This window comes from Diabrotica undecimpunctata, chromosome 6 (genome assembly GCF_040954645.1).
Source record: "Diabrotica undecimpunctata isolate CICGRU chromosome 6, icDiaUnde3, whole genome shotgun sequence".
Classification (NCBI taxonomy): Eukaryota; Metazoa; Arthropoda; class Insecta; order Coleoptera; family Chrysomelidae; genus Diabrotica; species Diabrotica undecimpunctata.
In genome coordinates, this window is record NC_092808.1 from 51,447,220 (window position 1) to 51,468,045 (window position 20,826).

Consider the following 20,826-nt stretch of genomic DNA (forward strand, 5'->3'; position numbering starts at 1 on the left):
TCTGGATCACCTGTACTTATTCCAGATCTCTTTCCCTTCCTTCAAATGTAAAGCTGCGATATTTTCAAGCCCCACGTTTTGGAAGCCAGTTATTGTGATATTTAAAGTCTTGGTGCGCCAAGCAATAATTAGCTAATTAATTTTTTTGATTAATTAAAATTATTTAAATGATATGATTATGACTCTATCACAATTTTTAATTCTTTTATCTCAGGGTTAAATTCGTGCTTCAATATCTATGCTATTACATGTGAAAGGTAAGGTCCAGAGAATACCGGAATAATAAAAACACATATGATCTAACATTATATATTGAAATAAAAATAATGAAATAATTCACACTCAAAAGTTTTCAATAAACAAATCTCATATAAGGATTCTCAAAATTTTGTTCTCCGTACGTGAACAATCAAAATTAATGGTACAAACAATATTAATTGAAAACTCAAAATCCCAAACTATTCTAACTCTCCTAATCAAAATATTTATATCCTTTCTAAATTACGTGTAAAAATTGTGTTATCAATAAAAGAAAAAAAAACTGCAGAAAACACAAATATCTCTCTCTGATGATGAGTGGTCCAAATCCTTGTTCCTTGTAGACTGTATTATCTCCTCTCAACCGCTCCCTATGTAATCAGCAATCTTACAACAGATTGTTGCAAGTATATCGTCCTTAATGATCTCCTTCAAAAGCAACAATCATTCAAATTATGATAGCCTTTCTCCTCTCGATAAACTGAATCTCTCGTTGGCCCGAGTGAAAAATGACTCTTGGAATATCTTCTCTTTACGATAAACTGAATCTCTCGTTGGCCTGAACAGTGACTCTTGGAATATAAGTAGGAAAATATGACTTACAATATTTTGCTGCTTCAGCTTCTGTCAGATACACTAACTCCACAAAAACTCACTAACATTCAACACTACTGCTTGCTACTTCTTGGGAACCACCAGAGAACAATCACTGTTCGTCTTACAGACTTGGAAAACCAACTGATTATCTTTTCTCTCTCCTCAATCTCGCTAAACTTTTTCCTACATACTTATCCCACCTTTTTCAATCTCCGCCAATCAAAACTCGTCACAATTCCCCCATTTTTTCATTTCGATAACAAACAAATTTTTACCTATAATTATAAAATTTCCTAAAACTTATTTACAAATAATATTTTCTATAATTCTTAAAAACTAACAAAAACCTCTTTCTAAAATCTCTTCTATTTGTCTCTAATCACTGCATTAATGTATTTTGGAAAACCCCGTTCAATTGTCTTTGGATTTCACTTAAAATTATGCGGGTCACTCAAGTATAACAAAGAAATAATTTATGCAAAGCTTACATTTTGTTTAGTACAGGTAATCCAAGAATTTAATAACTTTCCTTCTTCGAAATGTTTGTTGGATATTATCCTACTTATCTGAATTATTTTAATGTTTTTGAACTTTGAAATATTTTTAAACAAACCAATATTTTTCTCGATTTTACATATCATAACAATATATATATATATATATATATATATATATATATATATATATATATATATATATAAATAAAAATTGATAAATCGCGGAGGTAGGTAGTTGAAAACGTTTCAAATATTGATGCAGAGTGACCCCTTTAGATAAATACATAGCACTCGTCGATGGGCCCTGTTTATTTTAAAATCATGTCTAAAAATTATAAACTTCAAATGTTTTACAAATTTTGAATTATTTATTTACGACGACTATTCATTTTTCAAAGGAAAGTTATAACAGATTAAAATAATCTCCCATTTTAAATTTAGATACAAGACATGTTTATAAGTTGATGTTATTGGGAAATATAATTTAACACCTAATTCTAAAAATAAACTAAAACAGCATTATAAACACTGCAAATATTTCTGAAAACAATAATGTTTATTTTATGACTTTGTTGTGGTTGGCGGTTCGAAAAGTAATGTTTTTAATTATATATCCACAAAGTTAATTTTCTAAGATTCATAAAATTTATGGAGTAGAAGCAATAAAAATATATTGCTTGTGTTTACTTACTTATTTTGCATAATTACTTTAAGGTCACGTCATTAATGGCTAACCCTATTTATTTTGCAAACTACAAACATATTTAATGATTACCGTGATAGTCTCTACTTTGATATATGAGTGTTCGAATATAATGTTCAATTTAGGTTTTCTTCAGTAGCTTTTTCAATCATATATATTTCATAGGTAAAACATGTGACTATACTCACTATACTTATGTGATATCATAAGTTATCGTATAATTTAGCTGTCCTTTTACCAAGAAGCGTATCTAATATAAGGAATGGCATATTAAGAACACATATTTAAAGGCAATATTTTTATAAAAAAACTTTAAATGGAGTATTAAAAATGAACAACTAATATATCAATATAATCTTAAAAATTTTCGGTCTCGAAATCAATATAATCTTAAACATTTCAGGAATTCCATCTTAGTTTTTCTTGCTGTTCTGTCAATATATTACCCTCCTTATCTCTTTTCTTCTTTTGTTTGAATTCCTTTTTGCTTTTGTTTAGTTTCTGGTAAAATTTTCTCGTTTCTATTGGCTATATTTTGTTTATATTCTCCATTTTTTTGTATTTTAAGTCTCTCTACATTGTATCGTTTATGTTTAGAACCTATTTCCTTTTTTAAACGTTTAAAATTCTGACCCTTGCTCTAATTTCGATCCAGTAGTGATCAGAACCCGCATTTGCTCCTCTTTTGGTGCGAACGTTTATTATATTGGATTGGTGTCTTGAGTCTACAATAGAATATTTATATTATTTATATATTTATAATATTCTATTGTAGACTCTATAATATTTACTGTAAGTCCGTCTGGTGAAATCCAGGTGCCTTTGTGTATATCTTTTTGAGCGAAGTTAAAATTATACCGTCGATTCCAAAAAAAAACTACTTGAAATAGAAGTCACTCTTGAAATCAGAGCATCAAAGATATTTAAAATTCGTTATTTCTCAAGCACCAAATTTTTTCATTTTGTTGGGCTGTGTTATCATTCCTGTGCCATACCATGTATGTTAAACGTTTACTTTGTATGCCAGTTCTTCCTTTGGCGGAATTTTTAGTTTTTTATTGACGCTTATAAAATGAAAGGTTTTGCTTCGTTGTGTAGTTTCGGCAATCTGTTGATTCAGCTGTTGATTCATCTGTTGCGTCTTTATGTTAAATATCAATATAAATTCTATGTTTATTATTGATGTTTTTCTTTCTCATACTATCTTATTTATGTTGTGTTTATCTCGTACCTACATTTTTTTATTTATTATTTTACATGTTCTGACGTTTCGATTTCCAATCCCAAAATTGTTTTTAATAAAATTTACGAATTAAAAAATTATTTTATTTAACATGGACGTGTTTATGAACTGGCGCTGGTTTGCAACCAATTGAACAGTTGGCTTACTTGTCCTCGATCTTTAGACCAAATAGTCATATTTTGAGGTAAATTCTGAGAGGTGATGTGTGCCCACTGATTGATATCAAATGCTGATATTTATGTGCTCACGTAGTTAATAATAGATTATGTATCTCTGGCCTTCCATTAACTCATTTATTTTAGTATATTCTTATTGCTGACTTCTTCTTAGAGTATTTACAACTAGAGCCTGCTATATTCTATTGATGAGTTTCGTAAGATCAAGGCGGCTTTTTAAATTTCCTCTTTTTGCATTCTGTTTCTTCGATGACTATTGATGCATCTTTCCATTGTACTCTGAACTCATTATCCCAAGCATGTTTGAATATCTGAGATCTGTCAGTCTCAGTTTTTAATGTACGATTCATGTTCATCTATCCTAATACTAGACTGAGGTATCTCCGAGGATCTCAGTGTGTTGGTTGTTTTAAATGTTGTGATGTATTTATTTCCCATCCATTTTAATTTTTCTGATAAGCCTTTTACATGGTATTGTTGTTATCTTCAAATCTCTTTTTTTTTTCTTTCTTCACTCTTGTGACATTCATTGTTTATAAATGACAATAGATAGTCATTTTTCTGTTCAAATCTTTGCTAACAGGTGTTTTTCTTACTGACATGCACTTTCATTAGAGCAGCTGTTTTAAACTTTATCATATAGTGATTTTGTTATTCCGTTTTTAATATTTATGTTGTGGTTTAAGTAATAATTTAAAAATCTGTTGGTGTGGGTTGGTTTTCTGTAGGTTTTGTCTACATATCATATATTCTCCTTTGTAATTAGCACATCCAGAAAAGTTGTTTAGTTGTTATTTTCTTTTTCCATGGTAAATTTGTTCAATGTTTCTGGTCTATGAGGCCAAATAGTTCAATGTTTCTGGTCTATGACTTCAAATAGATAACACATCATTTACATATCATCATCATAATTGGGGTTTTTGTTCATGTTTGTACACAATTTTTGGTCAAATTCTTCCACGGATATAATCTTCCACAGTTTTTTTCTTTTCAGAGGTCGCTGTTTCGTACTATTCTTCACCACTCATCCTTGTCCATTATATCTTCTTAATTTACATCTTTCCCTCGTAAGTCCTTTGTTACAGAGCCCTTCCATTTTCTTCTTGATTTTTCTCAACCTCCCGTTCCTTTAACTTTTAACAGCTTTATCCTTCGCTCCGCATAGTACTCATTTCTACGTCTGACATGAGCAAACCAGTGCAGTCTTGTCGTTAATTACGTCGTTCCTGATCTTGTCCCTTTTAATCTTACCCAACATCCATCGTAACATTTTCATTTCAGTTAACTCTATCTTCATTCCGTGAACTCTCTTTAGAGGTTACACTTTACCACTGTACACCAACAGAGTATCTCGCTCATTCTACTCCATTTTCGAGTGTACTTCTGCTCACCTTTAGTCCTTTCTCCTAAATAGTCCTTTTCCAGCAGTCTAACTTGTCCTCCAATATTTCATCGCTCTCTTCCACTAGCACGGTATCATCCGCAAAGAGCAATTGACCAAGGAGCCCCTCTCTTACCTTCTCTGTTGGTACATACATAATAAGATTAAACTGGTAGTTATCCAGTGTATAACTTTGATGAAAACGAACCGTCACTGGAAAATTTTGGGGTCAATACGGGACAAGTCGTTACTCCCGTTACAAGTACTCCCTCGTACATATTCTTTATTGAGCCTTACGTACTTCTTAGGAATTAATTTGTCTCTCATACATCTCTAGCAAGTATCTCAAAACAAATAAGGCAAACGATGTCCTTTTTACTGGCATAAACTCAAACTATTCTTCTTCTATTAATGTCTCCCTCCGTAAGCTCTGCTCTGCAGTTCTCTCCCAAATTTTTATTGTGTGCGACATTAACCTTACCTCTCTACATTTACAGTCCTAAATGACCCCTATCTGTATACAGTGATACCATCAAGCTCTCCCTCCATGCATTGGGCATCCTTTCTTCCTCATATATCCTACTCATCATTTGCCACAACACATCAGCCCCTGCCTCTCCTAGAGCCTTCCAAACCTCCACAGGTATTACATCATGTCCTATTGCTTCACCATTCTTCATCCCATTTAAAACCTCTACAACCTCATCTCTCGTTATCCTCGGTTCTGCATTCTCATTTGGGGTTCTGTAACCTCTGTCTCTCCTCTGGTGTTTTTCATTAAGTAACTTTCTAAAGTACTCATACCATATTTGCTTTATTTTAACATCGGATCCTAATACTCTTCCATCTACACTCTTAATCTGCCGCACGTGAGCCCTTTGATGACTTGTCCATTACTTAAACAATGCTGTATAACATTTTCATCCCTTTGGGTGTTTCCAACTCTTCATGCAGCTTTGCAGACAATCTTTCCTTAGCAGTAGTTACAGCGCTTAGTAGTAGTTGCCTTGTAGTAATAGCTATCTTGCATGTATCCATTATCCTCTATTTTAGACCTCTTATACCTCCTTCTAGCCTCTTTCTTCTCTCTAACTTTCTGTTGCACTTCGTTGCGCAAGTTTTTTGTGCCTAGTAGGCCCTTTACTAGATGTTTCTGCTAGCACTTCCTCTCCCACTCCTACCACAACTTTGCTGTTAGTTTCCCACTAGTCATTTACCATATTGTTTTTCTCAAACTTTTCCAGAATAATCTCTCTAAAAACCTCCTAACGTTCCGATTAAACCAGCCCAACTGTCGTGACCGATAAAGTTGGGCCCGACAGTTGGTGTGTGTAGGCCTGTTGACGTCCCGACTCAACAGGTAATGGGGAAGTCGGATATCGTGATGTCCTAGTGGTGCAACCAAATCGGTCGGCCCGACCGGTGGGTACACCAATTTTTGTCGGTCAAAAAGTCTACACACACCAACGTGTGTAGGCGGTTTAAACGGGATAAATCTTCTAAAATAATAAGTGAATGTCTTTTTATACTTTAATATATTATGAAGAAATTTCTGCAATGTATTCTTCTTCGTTCTTTATGTATTGAGGTTGCGATATTTATGTTCCTTAATAGTTTTGGTAAAGTTTTTTTATTCTCTTTTATAATTCAATTGATAGCGGTTTTCAAACTAACAACAATATATTGAATATATTGAAATAAGTTTTAGGCCTTGAACAACTTTAAAAATAATCTAGATAACATAAGTTGTTACATAGTATATAAATTTTGTCAAATTAAAACTAATTATTTACTAATTATCAAATGAAGTTTTTGTGTATTATATACAATTAACTTGTTTAACAATAATAGTTTATTATTATTTTAACAAGTACGAAGTAAATTCAAAATCTGTCACCAATTGTAACAGGTGTACCAAATATAGAAATATATACAGGGTTTGGTAAATCTACGTCGTTTGAGATCGTTTGAGCTTCAAACTATACAGTCAATATTCGAGCTTTGTTCGAATAAGTAAAGGAAAACTAAGTAAAAAATTTTTTGGACGGTAATAAAAATCGAATGTTTGTGGCGACTAGAACGCAAAAATGGAGTTTACCTCTTCTGCGATAAACCAAACGTAAATATTTTTCTTTTCATTTTAAATCAACTACCTCGACATGTTTTTAGAACTTTTCAGTTTAATAAGGTTAATTTATGTTGTTTTCATTAGGAAGAAAAAATACAAATATTGTATTTTTATAAGTTTTCTTAAGTCACGACATCTCAACACACTTATTTGGATAAATTAAATTACTTCATAATTTAATAATCTTAATGACGTAAAACAGGCTTAGAAAAACAGTTTTGCCTTATTTCAATAGACCAATTTTTCACGGGTTATCTCATTCTTATGTGGATTAGTGCTCGTTTTTTTTGTTTTAGTTATACTTTATTGTGTTTCCGGGCTGATTTCCTTATTTCTCTCCATTCCTTATTATTTCTGCGTTTCGTTATTATTATATCTTCGCTCTTTTTCCGGTTTTGTTTCTTTTTAATCTTTTTTCGCCTGATGAAGCGATAGATTGTTGCCACTCTCAAATCCTAGAAGGGTTTTAATATTTTGCTTTTAATTCTTTTTAAGTTTTCTTGCGTTTTTATATTCAACGGTGTTGTTTTCGTCGCGTATTTTGGATAATCTTTATTTTAATTGTTTTGCTCAGCAAAACGCCCTAGCTTAACTCTTTTTAAGCATATTACTGTTTATTATAATGCTCGTTTTCCCTTTACAGTTCTTTCCTGAACTCTTTCTTTTTCGATTGGCCAATCCCAGCTAGTTGAATGTCGTTCCTTTTTCAAATTTGAAATTGTTAATCTCAGGTAAGTTTATTTTCTTGGCTTACTTCCATATATTTAGCCTCTTTCGTTTATTTTGGCTTTAGCTTCCAGTTCGTTAACTGCCTTCGTCACATTGGTAATGATTACCTCCACAACTGGCGTAGGAGTCCTAGAACCTCCGCAGAAGAAGCTCTTTGAGACTACCTAGTCCAGTAATGAAGGGCACTCCAATCACAGGTTGATTCGGGTCCCGCCGACAGAGTGAATGAGGCATCGTTCTATTCGTTCCCTTTCACGCCTGTGTGTCCCGGTACCCCTAATAAGTTAACCCTATTGTTCCTCGTAACATCAGCAAGTATTTTCTTGCACTCAAGAACCAGCTTAGAGCTCACTTTGGGTGCTTCCAAAGCTCTTAGAGCAGATAGAGATGGTTCTGCCTGAGTAAGCTGTATCTATTATTTCTTGAGCACATACCAGGATTGCAAAGATCTCGGCCTGTAAGACTGATGCATGGGAGACGAGAACCAGGCCAGATTCAAATCCGAGTCCGCTCCCATATACTTCAGCACCTGATCGCTCGTCCATTCTGGACCCATCCGTGAATCAAGTGAGCCCGCTTCGACGGATTAGTGCAGACTCTCGTTTCATCCATGCTGTTTTGTACCATAGAGAGCACAGAACAACAATCGTGGGCCCGTCTCCTGATGTCCCAATGCACAACCAAGCATTAATTCCCAACCAGTATCCAGAGCAGTTGAAAAGATAGGCTTCGTGCTGTACAATAGGATGTAGAAGAGGTAAATCCAGCAAAGCCTCAAGAACCTGTGTGGGAGTGGTCTTCATGGCTCTTAAGATGCCAAGGTAAGCCAACTGCTGGAGGTGAGTCAGCTGGGTCTTAGATGAAGTCAGTCTAGCCCGGGGCCACTACACAATGGCCGCATACGTCATCATAGGCTTTATCATGGACTGAAACATCCAATATAACATTTTTGGCTGCAAACACCATTTGACTTTGAAAGCTCTTCTGCACGCCCGGATAGCTGCTCACTCCTAGGTACTTCACTGACTTGCAAACCGATAAAGCTTTACCATAGAAGGCTCTCTGATTTGTCCGATAGCCATTCTCCGGGTGAACAGAATCACAGCCGTCTTCTCAGGATTAATTTCGAGTGCCTGCCCCCGGCACAATTCCTCCACGAGCCCGAGGCTTACCTGGGCGAGCTCGTGCAATGTTCCCGGGAAGAGTCCCTCAATCAGTATAACTACGTCATGAACGTAGCCTTGTGCATATAAACCTTGTTCGGACAGTCGCTGAAGAAGGCTGTCAATCCCCAGGCACCATAGCATGGGGGACAAATTCGTCACATTAGTTTGTATGTTATTTAATAGTATATACTTCTTGTTCATATTTGTTCTCCTTAGCAATTGCTTATATACCAGGTTAAATAGTGTTGAGGAGGAACGATCCACCTGCTTTACTTCTTAGTCTGTATTAAATTTCCCTGTTATTTCTCATTGGTACTTCACCCTCGCATTTGTTTTTTCTAGTGTCATTTGTGTTAGTTTCTTTGGTTACTTTGGTATATGTAGTTATTTTAGTGCTTTCTTTATCTTTTCCTTCTTTATTATACCGAAGGAGCTTTTAAAGTCAATATATACTACATCGATTTTTCTGTTATATTATTAAGATTTTTATAGAATCTGATTCAAAGTATGTATAGCCTCATGGTCTAAATCCATTTTGATAGTCTCCTAATATTTTTTTAACACATTTTTTGATTTTCTTATTTATTATATTTTCCCATTGTTTGTATATACAATTAATTAGCTTGATTGGTCTATAGTTTTCACATAATTTTGTAGATAGGTGTAATGATTCCAGTATTCCATTCTTTAGGCATTCTGTTTTGAATCCACATTTGTTGTATTAGTTCGTAAACAACAATATATTCTCCTGGCGCTTTGTCACTTGTCGTTCTCGTATTTATTTTATCACTTCTTCCTTGGTTGGACACTGGTTAGGGATGTTACAGCTATTTTTTCGTATAACTCTGTCAAACATGGATAAATAAAAGCACTCTAATGCTACAAACAATATACAATGTACAGTCTTCAAGTCACTTTCTAGTTTACATCGGTTTATAAAGTTTTTGACGCTGTGCGATTCCAAGTTTCCATTTTTCTTTCTTGTTTCATTGATCTTCCTTCAAGTCTCTGGTACTTATCGGTTTCTGGATATTTTGCATCCAACTATTATTCTTGGAATATCTTGGAATATCCTTAGAATTACACTGTCCAGCTATGTAGATTGGCAGGATGCGTTAATAACACTGTATGGCGAAACAGACATATTTACTGTGATGAAGTCAAGAATTTATAAAGCGAGTATAAGACCAATAAGGACATATGCCTCAGAAACAAGACCCGACACAGCCACAATACAGGCTACTGGAAACGGCAGAGACGAGAGTACTGAGAAGAATAACAGGAAATATGCTGAGAGATCGAAAGAGAAGTGAAGATAGAAGAAAATGTAACGTACAGTGTGAAAATGTAACGTACAAAATAGCAAGTGATAAGTCACCAATCGGCAAACAACCGCGCAAAAGACGGAGGGGCAATCTTCCATAGAGATATTAATCTGCCAATGAACAAGCAGAATTGCTTATAATGAGGAAGAAAAAGAAGAAGAACTATCATTCCTTCCTCTCTTCTGGTGACCGTAAAGATTTTCTTGGCAGCCTGTGAGTGGAAATTCTCTTAACGTGACAATATCAAATCAGTTGACCTATTTCTATATTCACGATGGTTGAAACTTCTATCCTCATTATTCTGTTTTACTTCTTCCTTTCTTATTATACAAGTAGGTACGTTAAATTCCTGTCGAACCTTTTAGCACGTCCAACTTGATCGTATGCAGTTTATGTTCGATGGCTCCTGTCAATTTACTCATTAAGTTTCATACCAATATAATAGATTAATCTTTATTATTGTTTCGTAAATTTGTATTTTTCCTGTTCTGTAAATTTGTATTTTCAAGAATTTTTTGAAATTCTTGATTGTATTTAGTCTTTATCCGTACCCTGTTTATTTAAATTTACATTTACACATATGTACTCTTCACATATTATTACTTCTTCCTATTCATTTGTTTTAAACTTTTAATAAATCGTAGATATATGATACGCTACATAAAACTGAAAATTTCAAGTACTACAATATACAATTATGTAGATGTAAACTTTTTCGTTAGAAATCTATCTATTATAAAAAATATACTTCACGTTACCTGATCCTTTGCCTATAACGTCAACTTTCCAAGCAGCTCCAGTGTTTTCCAATTTAGTCGATGGTTCCGGTTCGTATTTCCATTGCAGCCTTTCTTCGGTATGGAATTTTGTTACGCTAACAGGCGAAATATCAATTGGACTTTGACGTTCTCCAGCCGCATCAGGAAATTTAGATACCCATGAGTGAGGTCCTGAAAAGAAAATACATATTTGAATACGATATACATTACAAGTATTTCAGTAGCTACACCATAAATAAATAATATAGCGTTACAATGTGTGGTGTTAGTTACCTATTTTATGTTAAGAACTTTATAAAATCACTAAATATTCCTATTCATATTTTGCATGTCCTTGGTGGAACAGAAATAATAACTAATAAAAAAGAACTTAACCTTATTATGAAATCCTCAAAACATATAAAAGCTACTAGCCCTGAACGCTATATATAAGATGGCGAACATAACCGATATTAGACTTATCTAAACTTTTGCAATGATCTTTTAAACGACAAATTCAAAATACAGCATTAAGTCTCAAGTCATGCGACTTACAAGGAAACGCCTGACAATACATCGAACCTAAAATGATTTAAGCAATAATTACCATCATTAATCTATTAGTAAGACAGTCTAGTAGTAATGCAGTAATGTGCATTTCAAGAACATCACACAAACATGTGCTTTGTCTGTAGTGCGTTATTCACGAATAATAAATAGATCCTGACCGAATCGTGATAGGAAAAATACAACCATGTAAATCAAAGGAAGTACTTCTAATTTAGTAACTAGTGGAATGTTAAAAGGAATTGATAAAGTAAACAGGCTATTGTCAACGTAACGTCTACATCAAATCGATTACTTTTAAAGCTAATTAGGTATGGAGAAAAACAATTGGGTTTTTTTTGGTTATATACTCTACAGAGAGAATATATACAGGGTATCCAATCTCTGACTTTTAGATACTAAAGACTGTTTCAAGTTAAGAATTCACAACTGAACAGATAGGCCAGTGCATTTCTTACGGGCGTATGTTGCCAATAGTTCACGGGACTATGCAGGGCCGGCCGAAATAACCCATTCTTTATTTATATTCAAATTTTTATTTATATTTTCCAATGTTAATCAAATTTATTTTAAAAAGATAGGTACGTATCTATTTAATAAGCTTAACGACTACAATTACTTATAAATATGGTTACATTTTCAGGGAAGTGATTTTAAAGATTATTAGAAAAATGTCTTTATTAGTGGTTAAAATATTAGGTTTTACGCAATTGGTTAATTATTATGGCACAGGTAATTCTGACAGCTTAGGTGTCAACTCTCAAAATTATTTATAAAATATTACTTTCACAATAGTTAATAAATAGAAAGCAATAATAATTAAGATATTGTGCTTAAACTTCCATTATCGGGCAAGCCGGGCTAACAGGCCCTAACAGTAAACAATATTGATTACTTTATAATTGACTATTAATAGTTTTCTAATTCTCTTTATGTACTTAGTCATTCCAAACAATAGTTTGGAAAAGAACTGGTTTGAAAACAAACTGTTGCCCAACTTAGTTCGAAAAACGGTTATTGTTATGGACAATGCTCCATATCATAGTGTAAAAACCGAGTTGTTGCCTAACCAATCGTGGAATAAGAATAACATTATGGACTGGTTAAGACAAAAAGACATATTTTTTGAAGAAAATTATCTGAAGTGCGAGCTTTTGGAGGTAGTCGCGCAATTTAAACAAAATTTTGATAATTACAAAATTGAAGAACTTTGTAAACAACAAAATAATGTCAAAGTGCTTCGTTTGCCTCCATACCATTGCGAATTAAATCCAATTGAAATGGTATGGAGCCAAGTAAAAAGGCATGTGGCCGTAAATAACAGCACCTTCAAAGCGAAGGATATGGAGGACCTCATAAAAAAAGCGTTTTCAAATGTTACGTCTGATAACTGGAAAAACTATATTCAACATGTAATGACTCTGGAGAAAAAATTTTGGGAAGTGGACGGTCTAATGGAAGACGTAACTCCCATAGTTATAGATTTATATGATAGTAGTGACAATTCCGATTTGGATATGGACGAAGAATGTACATAGTTTTTGATAATTGTAATATTGTAAATATATAAATGTCAAACTAAAAAACCAAATAATTTGTTACATTTCTATGGTTCTGTTGTATTTTTTTTAAAATATACAGAAGTTTTTATTGTTTTTTTATGTTTTTTACTGACACTAATAATATCTACCACAATACTCACTCAATTTGTTCATTAAACAATTAAGAATATTTTTAAGAGTCTGATGATGACCTAAGCCGAAATTTAATAAATAACTGTTGTGAGAAAAAGACATGTCTTTAATTTTTATTTTTCAAAAAAACAAAAAAAATTTAAAGTTACCTAAGTGAAAAAACGTCTAATGTGCAATATAACATGCAGTTCGGCCCTGCTTTTTCGCTGCAACTCCACTACTCTCGCCTATCTCAGTCTATCGGTAGTTCTGGCATCACCGCTTCCCATAAGGCTCCTTTATGAATTCTTAACTTGACACAGACAGTAGACCTCTAAATAAGATAATTCTGCCCAAGATACCTTATACAGATATTGCTTGTTTCCAAATTACCGGGTGTTTAAAATTTAAACATGGATTTTAATTTTCGCAATAATTTTGTATATTGACACCATTTCTATTCAAAAATGGTCAATTTTACGTTTTTGGCATGAGGATTGCTAATTTAGACTTTAATTTAGCATTGCTAATAGAGGTAGCAAGTTACACTGTGTTGTGTTTAGTAAATCAGAGCAATTTTTTTCGGGTGAACTATAGGTAAAATAGTAGAACAATATGAAGTAGCATTAATTTCTACAAAAAAAGTTCCTCATGTTTGACTTATATAATTCGATCGGTTACTGATTTATTTGCTTCTAAAAAGTCCAATGAATTTTAATTTTACAATAAAAAATTTTATTCTTTAAACGTATAACAATAAAGTATTTAAAGTAAACAAAAAAAAACTGTAAATGTTCAGAATATCCACAATTTACTTCAATACACTATATAATCCGGTTTCGCAAAGATCTCTTAATACGAAATATCTCTTCTATATTATTTTTTAATCACATTTGAGGCTTCTTCTATTTTTGTAACAATTCTAAAAGATAATTTATTCTTTGTTTGTAAACTGATGCCTTTATTTGAGACCAAATTGAAAATCCAAAGGGTCAGGACTTCTAGGTGGCTAAGTAAACGAACTTCCACGACAAATCCATCAATGAGAAAACTGTTGATTTAAGTATTGAAGAATAATGTGGTCATGCCTCGTCGTGGAAAAACCACATGTTTTGTCTTAAGGTGAGAGGTATATCCTCTAGTAATTGTGTTCGAGTTTTGGCCGAAAAGTTTCAAATAGGAAAAACTGAAGTTTAGTGACATTTTAAAGAAAAATGCCGATTTAAAGAAGTGGTATAGTGAAAGTGGAAATGTTGAACAAAAAAAAAAGATTAAAACTGAAACTGTTGCCTTCGATACTATAGGTACGATTGGTTTTGTAAAACGAGAAGTAAGAACATTCCATTATCTGGACCGATAATAAAAGAAAGAGGTGGAAAGAGGCGACGATTCAATTCGAATTTTAAAGCTTCCAATTGTTGAAGTTGACTTGCTTAAGACACAACTTTAAATTTAGAGCAATTTCTGGAAAAGCTTCAAATCTTAACCTTGATGTCGTTTAAGAGTGAGAAAGAAAACTGCCAAATTTATTACGTGGCTATTTACACGAAGATATTTATAACGCTGATGAGACTGGTCTGTACGAGCTCTGTACGAGAAAAAGAAAAACCTTTGGTGATTGGTAAAAGTAAAAATCCTCGATGTCTTAAAAATTTTCACGTTGATAAACTCCAAGTCGACTGGTACTACAACAAGAAGGCCAGCATGGCCAAAGATTTCGTGACAGATTGCCTACACAAATTTGACAGAAAAATAAAACATCAAAAAAGAAAAATTCTTTTATTCCTAGACAATGCAACATCCCATCAGGATATTCAGTTATCTAACATATCGATAATATTTTGCCATATAATACTATAGCACATTGGCAACCATTGGACCAATGAATAATTAAAAACTTGTTATTTCTGTAAATTTCTTGTAAATTTATTTCAATAATCTATAAATAAAATCAATAATAATGGTTACTTTTCCAATTTTTTATGATGATTAAATTTTATGGTCAAATGAAGGACGTTGGTATTATCTAAGATTAAGTTAGTTGTTTTGAATCGCTCCTAATCTACTGCGTGAATGTATTTTTTCATTTAAATCACGATAATATTTGCGTGATCGATCTAAATTTAATGCTATTTTTGATTAGCGTTATCAAAAAATCCCAATAAAAAATGAGATTTATTTTGGATTGAATATCAAAAGGATTATTGTGGTGACGAAAATTTATTTTGGCTGTTACCTAGAAAACAGTTTACATACATGCCATATAAATAACAGTTTAGATCTATTTAAAATGAAAAATAAATATTTAATTTCATAATTTTCTATTCATCATGGTAGAGCAAGTATTTTTTTTAGAAAATATTTTTAAATACCAATTTTATAAATTTCGAAAGTAGAAACCCGAAGATTTCTATTGACGAAACCAAAATTAAGATTTTTCCTTTAATCTGTGCCTTCTATAAATCTGCAAGACAAAACAAATGATGCTAACGATGTACTGTCCTTTCTTTTGCCAATTTTATATTTTAGCATTAACGCTTTAGTACTTTTTTTAACATTTTTTATGGTGTCTGTATATTTTCATTTTTACCAAGCTGAAATATTTGTTTTACAATTTTATTAATTGTATTTGTTTACTCTTCATTTTCTTCTGCCGGTGCCTACGATTTCCATCCGGAATATGGCTACAATATTTGCAAGAACTGTTGCGAAGGAACTTCTGGAGTACAAACTACTGTTACATAGAACTTTTGTTTATGATTCTCCAAATGCAGATATTTTGCATTTTAGCAAACGCGTTCACACATTCGGCTTGGACATTCTACTTTTCATAACACGCTCTAAATTTAAAAAATTTCCTGAAACTCATAACAAAGAAAACTCAAAAATCCAGTTAAACTATTTTACATCAATTATAATATTCAACGGGGTAGTGGGTAGTATTCTTCTACAGTTCCCAGTAAAAGACAGACTACTTCAGGACTTGGCAACCCTGCCCCTACGCCAGCTACTGTTTCTCTCCTAAGCTCCCCTCCTAGGAGAAAACAGGTCCTTATCCTGTAAGTAATATCCATATACCCTTTTCGTCCCACAGCACGACCGACAAGTCGATAAATATTTCTGACGGAGGGCAGCAGCAACCGGCTGTACCAAGATAAGGCGCATAGGAAATGGTCCTGGATCGGCGGACCGGCTTATAATTTGATTTTCGCAAGCGGAGCTGTGTCAATAGAATGGTTGTGATACTGCGATAAAATAGATGACATATGGCAGGGGAATCCATTGCATCATCATTCTCAAGAAAGTTATGCGAGCTATCCAAGAGAATGCCTCGGATGTTGCCACGCAACCTGAGTGACGACCAGAGTTACCTTGTGTTCGGATCAAGGGGTGCGAAATTGGCCACCGGCCATTTGACTGTTGGTCTGAACTCTAAAAATGAGGTTGGTCAACTGCTTAATATTCCCAGTACTGACGAAAAATATAACAAGTTACGTGGACCGACCACAGGACAAATAATTCAATTCTAAATGAGTTAAAAGTCAGCAAACAGCTATCCAGCAAAGTCTATCTCCAACAATTAAAATACTTTGGACATGTTATGAGAGCAGACACAGAAAACATGGAAAGACTATTATCCGAGGAAATCTAGAAGGCGGAAGGCGGAATTTTATAACTACATAAATCAAATGAACTAAAACTGTAGAGATAAAGTCGTATATAATATTTTGAATTTATAATTAAAAAAATAAGGTTTATTGATCGAAATTTTACTATAATCGGTTCAGTGGTTTTTGAATATTAGCTTGGACAAAAATCATGACACGAGAGTTTTATATACGTATAAGGATTTACACGAATTTTCTAATGCTAATAACACAAACTTTGAATCAGACATAATTACAATTTCATGGTTAGAAATTTTTTTATGACAGTCCATTCTAGAGCTTGATACAATCTCACCATTAAGTTTTTAACTAACTTGAACGTTAGCGATTCTTGGTGCCCCGAAATATATACAGCACAACCAACTCACAATCTTGAGTTTGGACCATCCGAGAAAATCCGATATGGATTATCAATCTTGGCTATCTGATGCTAAAAATAAATTGGATCTTCATTGTCAAAATTTGGGAAACAAACATTGACTTTGACATACGAGAGAGATATTGAAATTCGATTGAAAGAAAATTAATTCATCTGGACTGTTTTATGTATTGGGAAACGATAGGATAAGCTACTGCCAGAAATGGAGAATTCTGGTTATGTAACCAGTTATCGCCTAGATCAGAAACATACACACACCCAAACTTATTCGAAATCACCATGTATTTCAAAATAAATATTAATTTCTTTTAAAAAACTTATTATGGTTGCGAAGAATAAAGGTTTTTATTGGAAATAGACAAACCGATAGGACAATCAGATAACACAAGCCCAGTACGTTATAGATTTATTTGATTTAGTTGTAAATTAAACGAAAATAAATAAACTAACTTTTGTGTTCAGAAATGAAAATATGCCTTATGTGGGGTTAACGGATGTGCAAAGGGGAAATATTATTGGTCTTGTAGAGCAAGGAATGTCTCAGAGAGACATAGCTGCCGTGGTAGGCGCGTAACACAAGGCGTTGTGTCAAAAACCTATGCTAGGTATCAGGAATTAGCAACGCTGAAGAATAGACCAAGATAAAGTGGCCAAATGTAACAACAGCTCGCCACGATAGTTTCATTGTCTGAGTTGCTAGAAGAGACCCAACAATTTGTCACCAGCAGTTCCAAATGCAACTTTTGAAAGATACAGGTGTAAGTGTGTCAGTTTAAACGATAAGAAAAAGTCTTCGTGCCCAAGGACTATACAGCAGTAGACAGTTACGGGTTCATAAGTTATCCGGGCAGCACAAGATTAATTGCCTAGATTGGTGTCTTCAACACCAAAACTGGAACATGTAGCAAAATACTGGGGTGTGTAGGAGGAGAGAGGTATAAGAAGAGTGGTCTATATATATATGGGATAAAATAGATAACAATTAAGTAAAGAAGTATGAAAAAAAAATATTGAACGGAATGTGGCTAGGCTAGCAATGTAGGCAAGAGAATGACCACTAGAAACTCAAGGATGGATACGGCCAATTTGCATGCCTTTTAAAGACAGTAAATCAGGAAAATATGTATGATAGATAGAAAAGAAGATAAGAAAAATGAATAGATATAATGAAAATTAACAAAGAAAACAAATTGAGGGCGCCAGAAGAGGGATACTACTCTAAAAAGAGTAACGGTCACTCTTCCAGGTATCGTATACTGCTAATATTAATTAAAGTTGATGTAATAAACAAAAATGCTGTAAATGTAAAAAGGTAAGGAAATATTAATAAAAAAAAATTATATGCAAAACAAATTCAAGTTTATTAAATATAACTTCTTAGATTTTGACAATCTCTAAGTTACCAAAAAGTATATGAAAATTTCACAATATAATATTTTAAAAAAAAAATGTTGAAAACAACTATAATAAAAAGTTGAAAACTAGACAGAATAACTCTGATATAGAGTGTACAACCTACATCTAGGTTAAAAACAACCTTAAACAAAATAATGCTAACGTTGGAAGAACGTATAGCCAAGTAAATATATCAAACTTACCTACAATATGACCAACAATATTGTTAAACAACTCTAAATGCACATACAAACAAAATAATATATATAAATGGGAACAAGCCAAATTAAACAATTGAAACGGTATATTATCCTGAAGGGATAATAACCGGAGTTAATAACGCAAGATGAAATATAAAAAATTAGTTAAGTAGACAAATAATGAAATAATTAAAGTTAATAATGAAATAATTAAAGTTAATAAAGAAATAAATGGTTAATACAAAAAACAATGGAAGATAATCTCTGGGTAGAATTTGAGCTCAAACTTACCGATACCTTACACCAAGGGGAGTTATATTAATTAATATATATATATGTTATAAAAAAAAACTAGAACTGGTGAAACAAGATATATATATATATATATAGTTCTGAATCAAAAACCAACTGTCCTCCTACAGCTGTCTGGAAGGATACTCCCGAATGGTTTCGGTGTCCCAGCGAAGTCCTCCTTGAGGTCCGAAATGAGCACGGAGCTGGTGCTAATTGGCTCAGTTCCGATGATGACTGTCCTGCCCTACCTCTAGGTGCAGGCTGGAGAAAAAATGAGGGTGGAGTAGATAATACTCCCTGTGGCTTGTCCCAATGACCCTGATTCTAATAGAGTTGAAGTGGTACTCTCCCTCGGATGTTCTGAGGGAAATTTATAATTCCATGGTAGGTGGCTGAAAACAATTCCCCGTTACTTCTAATCTCAATATTGATAAAAAGAAATCAAAGAAGAAGTGAGGAAAGTTTCTTTCAGCATAAGAAACCGGAGCAAAAAGATAATTATGGTAGATAAAAAAACCCATCCAATCGGATGTAGCGTGACCTTGCTTCACATAGAGTAAAAATATAATGGCCTTGGACAAAATACTATATTAAAATATGAAATAATGAATCTGAATAATAGGATATAGATAAAATACTCTAATGTTTATAATATAAAAAATTATTATTTACCAGATAGCTAATCAATTCCGTGCTAGAAATCTCACTTCACCTCCCGAGTTTGCGAAAACACCGTCAATTAAATCGTTATGGTATACTGAGAATATTTAACTTCTTGAAGTGAAGGAAATTCTATGCATTAATTGGATTTTCTTTCGCTAACTGCCACTTGTACCACTTCAAACTCTAGATCAGAAGTGAATTTTAATTCACAGTTAATTAACCAAGAAGAGCCAATTTCCACCTCCCTTAATCTCCTGTCATCTCTTTTGGTTCGCAATGGTACCAAATTAGAACAGAGTGACAACTTAAATTATTAACAATACACACTTAATGGGCAAATGAACACTTAAAGTTAGGCAACCCATACTACATCTCTGAAATTATTTTCATATAAATTGTTTATTATTTAAATACAAATTGTAATAAAAGTAACGACTGTTACATTCCCCTACTAGTCGGGAAAAAAATTTTAATCAAAATTTTTTTTTCATAAAATTAAAGTATCAATAACTAAGTGTACTGGCCTAACATTACACGTTGATCCGTAAGTTTACACAAAAAAAATAACCACGAACTAAAGATCACGGGAAAAAAGAATGGTCATGGCGCCAGACACCACAACCTCAGATGACTCGAAAGTCGAATCAAAATCTCAATCGACAATATGCTTAAAAGCCAAATATTAACTAAATATACCAACTAAATTCTTGTTGACAAATAAATGTCGAATTGGGCACTAAATCCAAAATTGAACTATCCATGGACATCAGATCTATAAGACTAAGTATATCCAAGGACGAACAACCAGGCAAATGTATGAGCCAATTCAACCAATATCTCACCCGGAGATATACTAAACTAAGATCAAAGAAATCATAAACTAAATAGGTTAAGAATTGAACACTTAATCCAAAATTGAACTAACAATGGACACCAGATTCATAGTAATATATCCAGAGAAGAACAATCAGGAAGATTTATGGAGCAATTCTCACCAAACCAAATAACACAAATAGTAATCTAAAT

The 20,826-nt window shown here is 33.2% G+C and overlaps 1 protein-coding gene across 5 annotated transcripts in view; it reads right to left on the bottom strand.

Moving 5' to 3' along the window:
* The window catches only part of CAH1 (carbonic anhydrase 1), a 210,019-nt gene that overhangs the window by 35,776 nt on the left and 153,417 nt on the right, over positions 1-20,826 (bottom strand). For all 5 annotated transcript variants that reach the window (XM_072534696.1, XM_072534694.1, XM_072534693.1 and 2 more), the window contains exon 3: positions 10,962-11,153. In XM_072534696.1, coding sequence (XP_072390797.1) covers positions 10,962-11,153 — 192 coding nt within the window. The remainder of the gene's footprint in view (positions 1-10,961; positions 11,154-20,826) is intronic.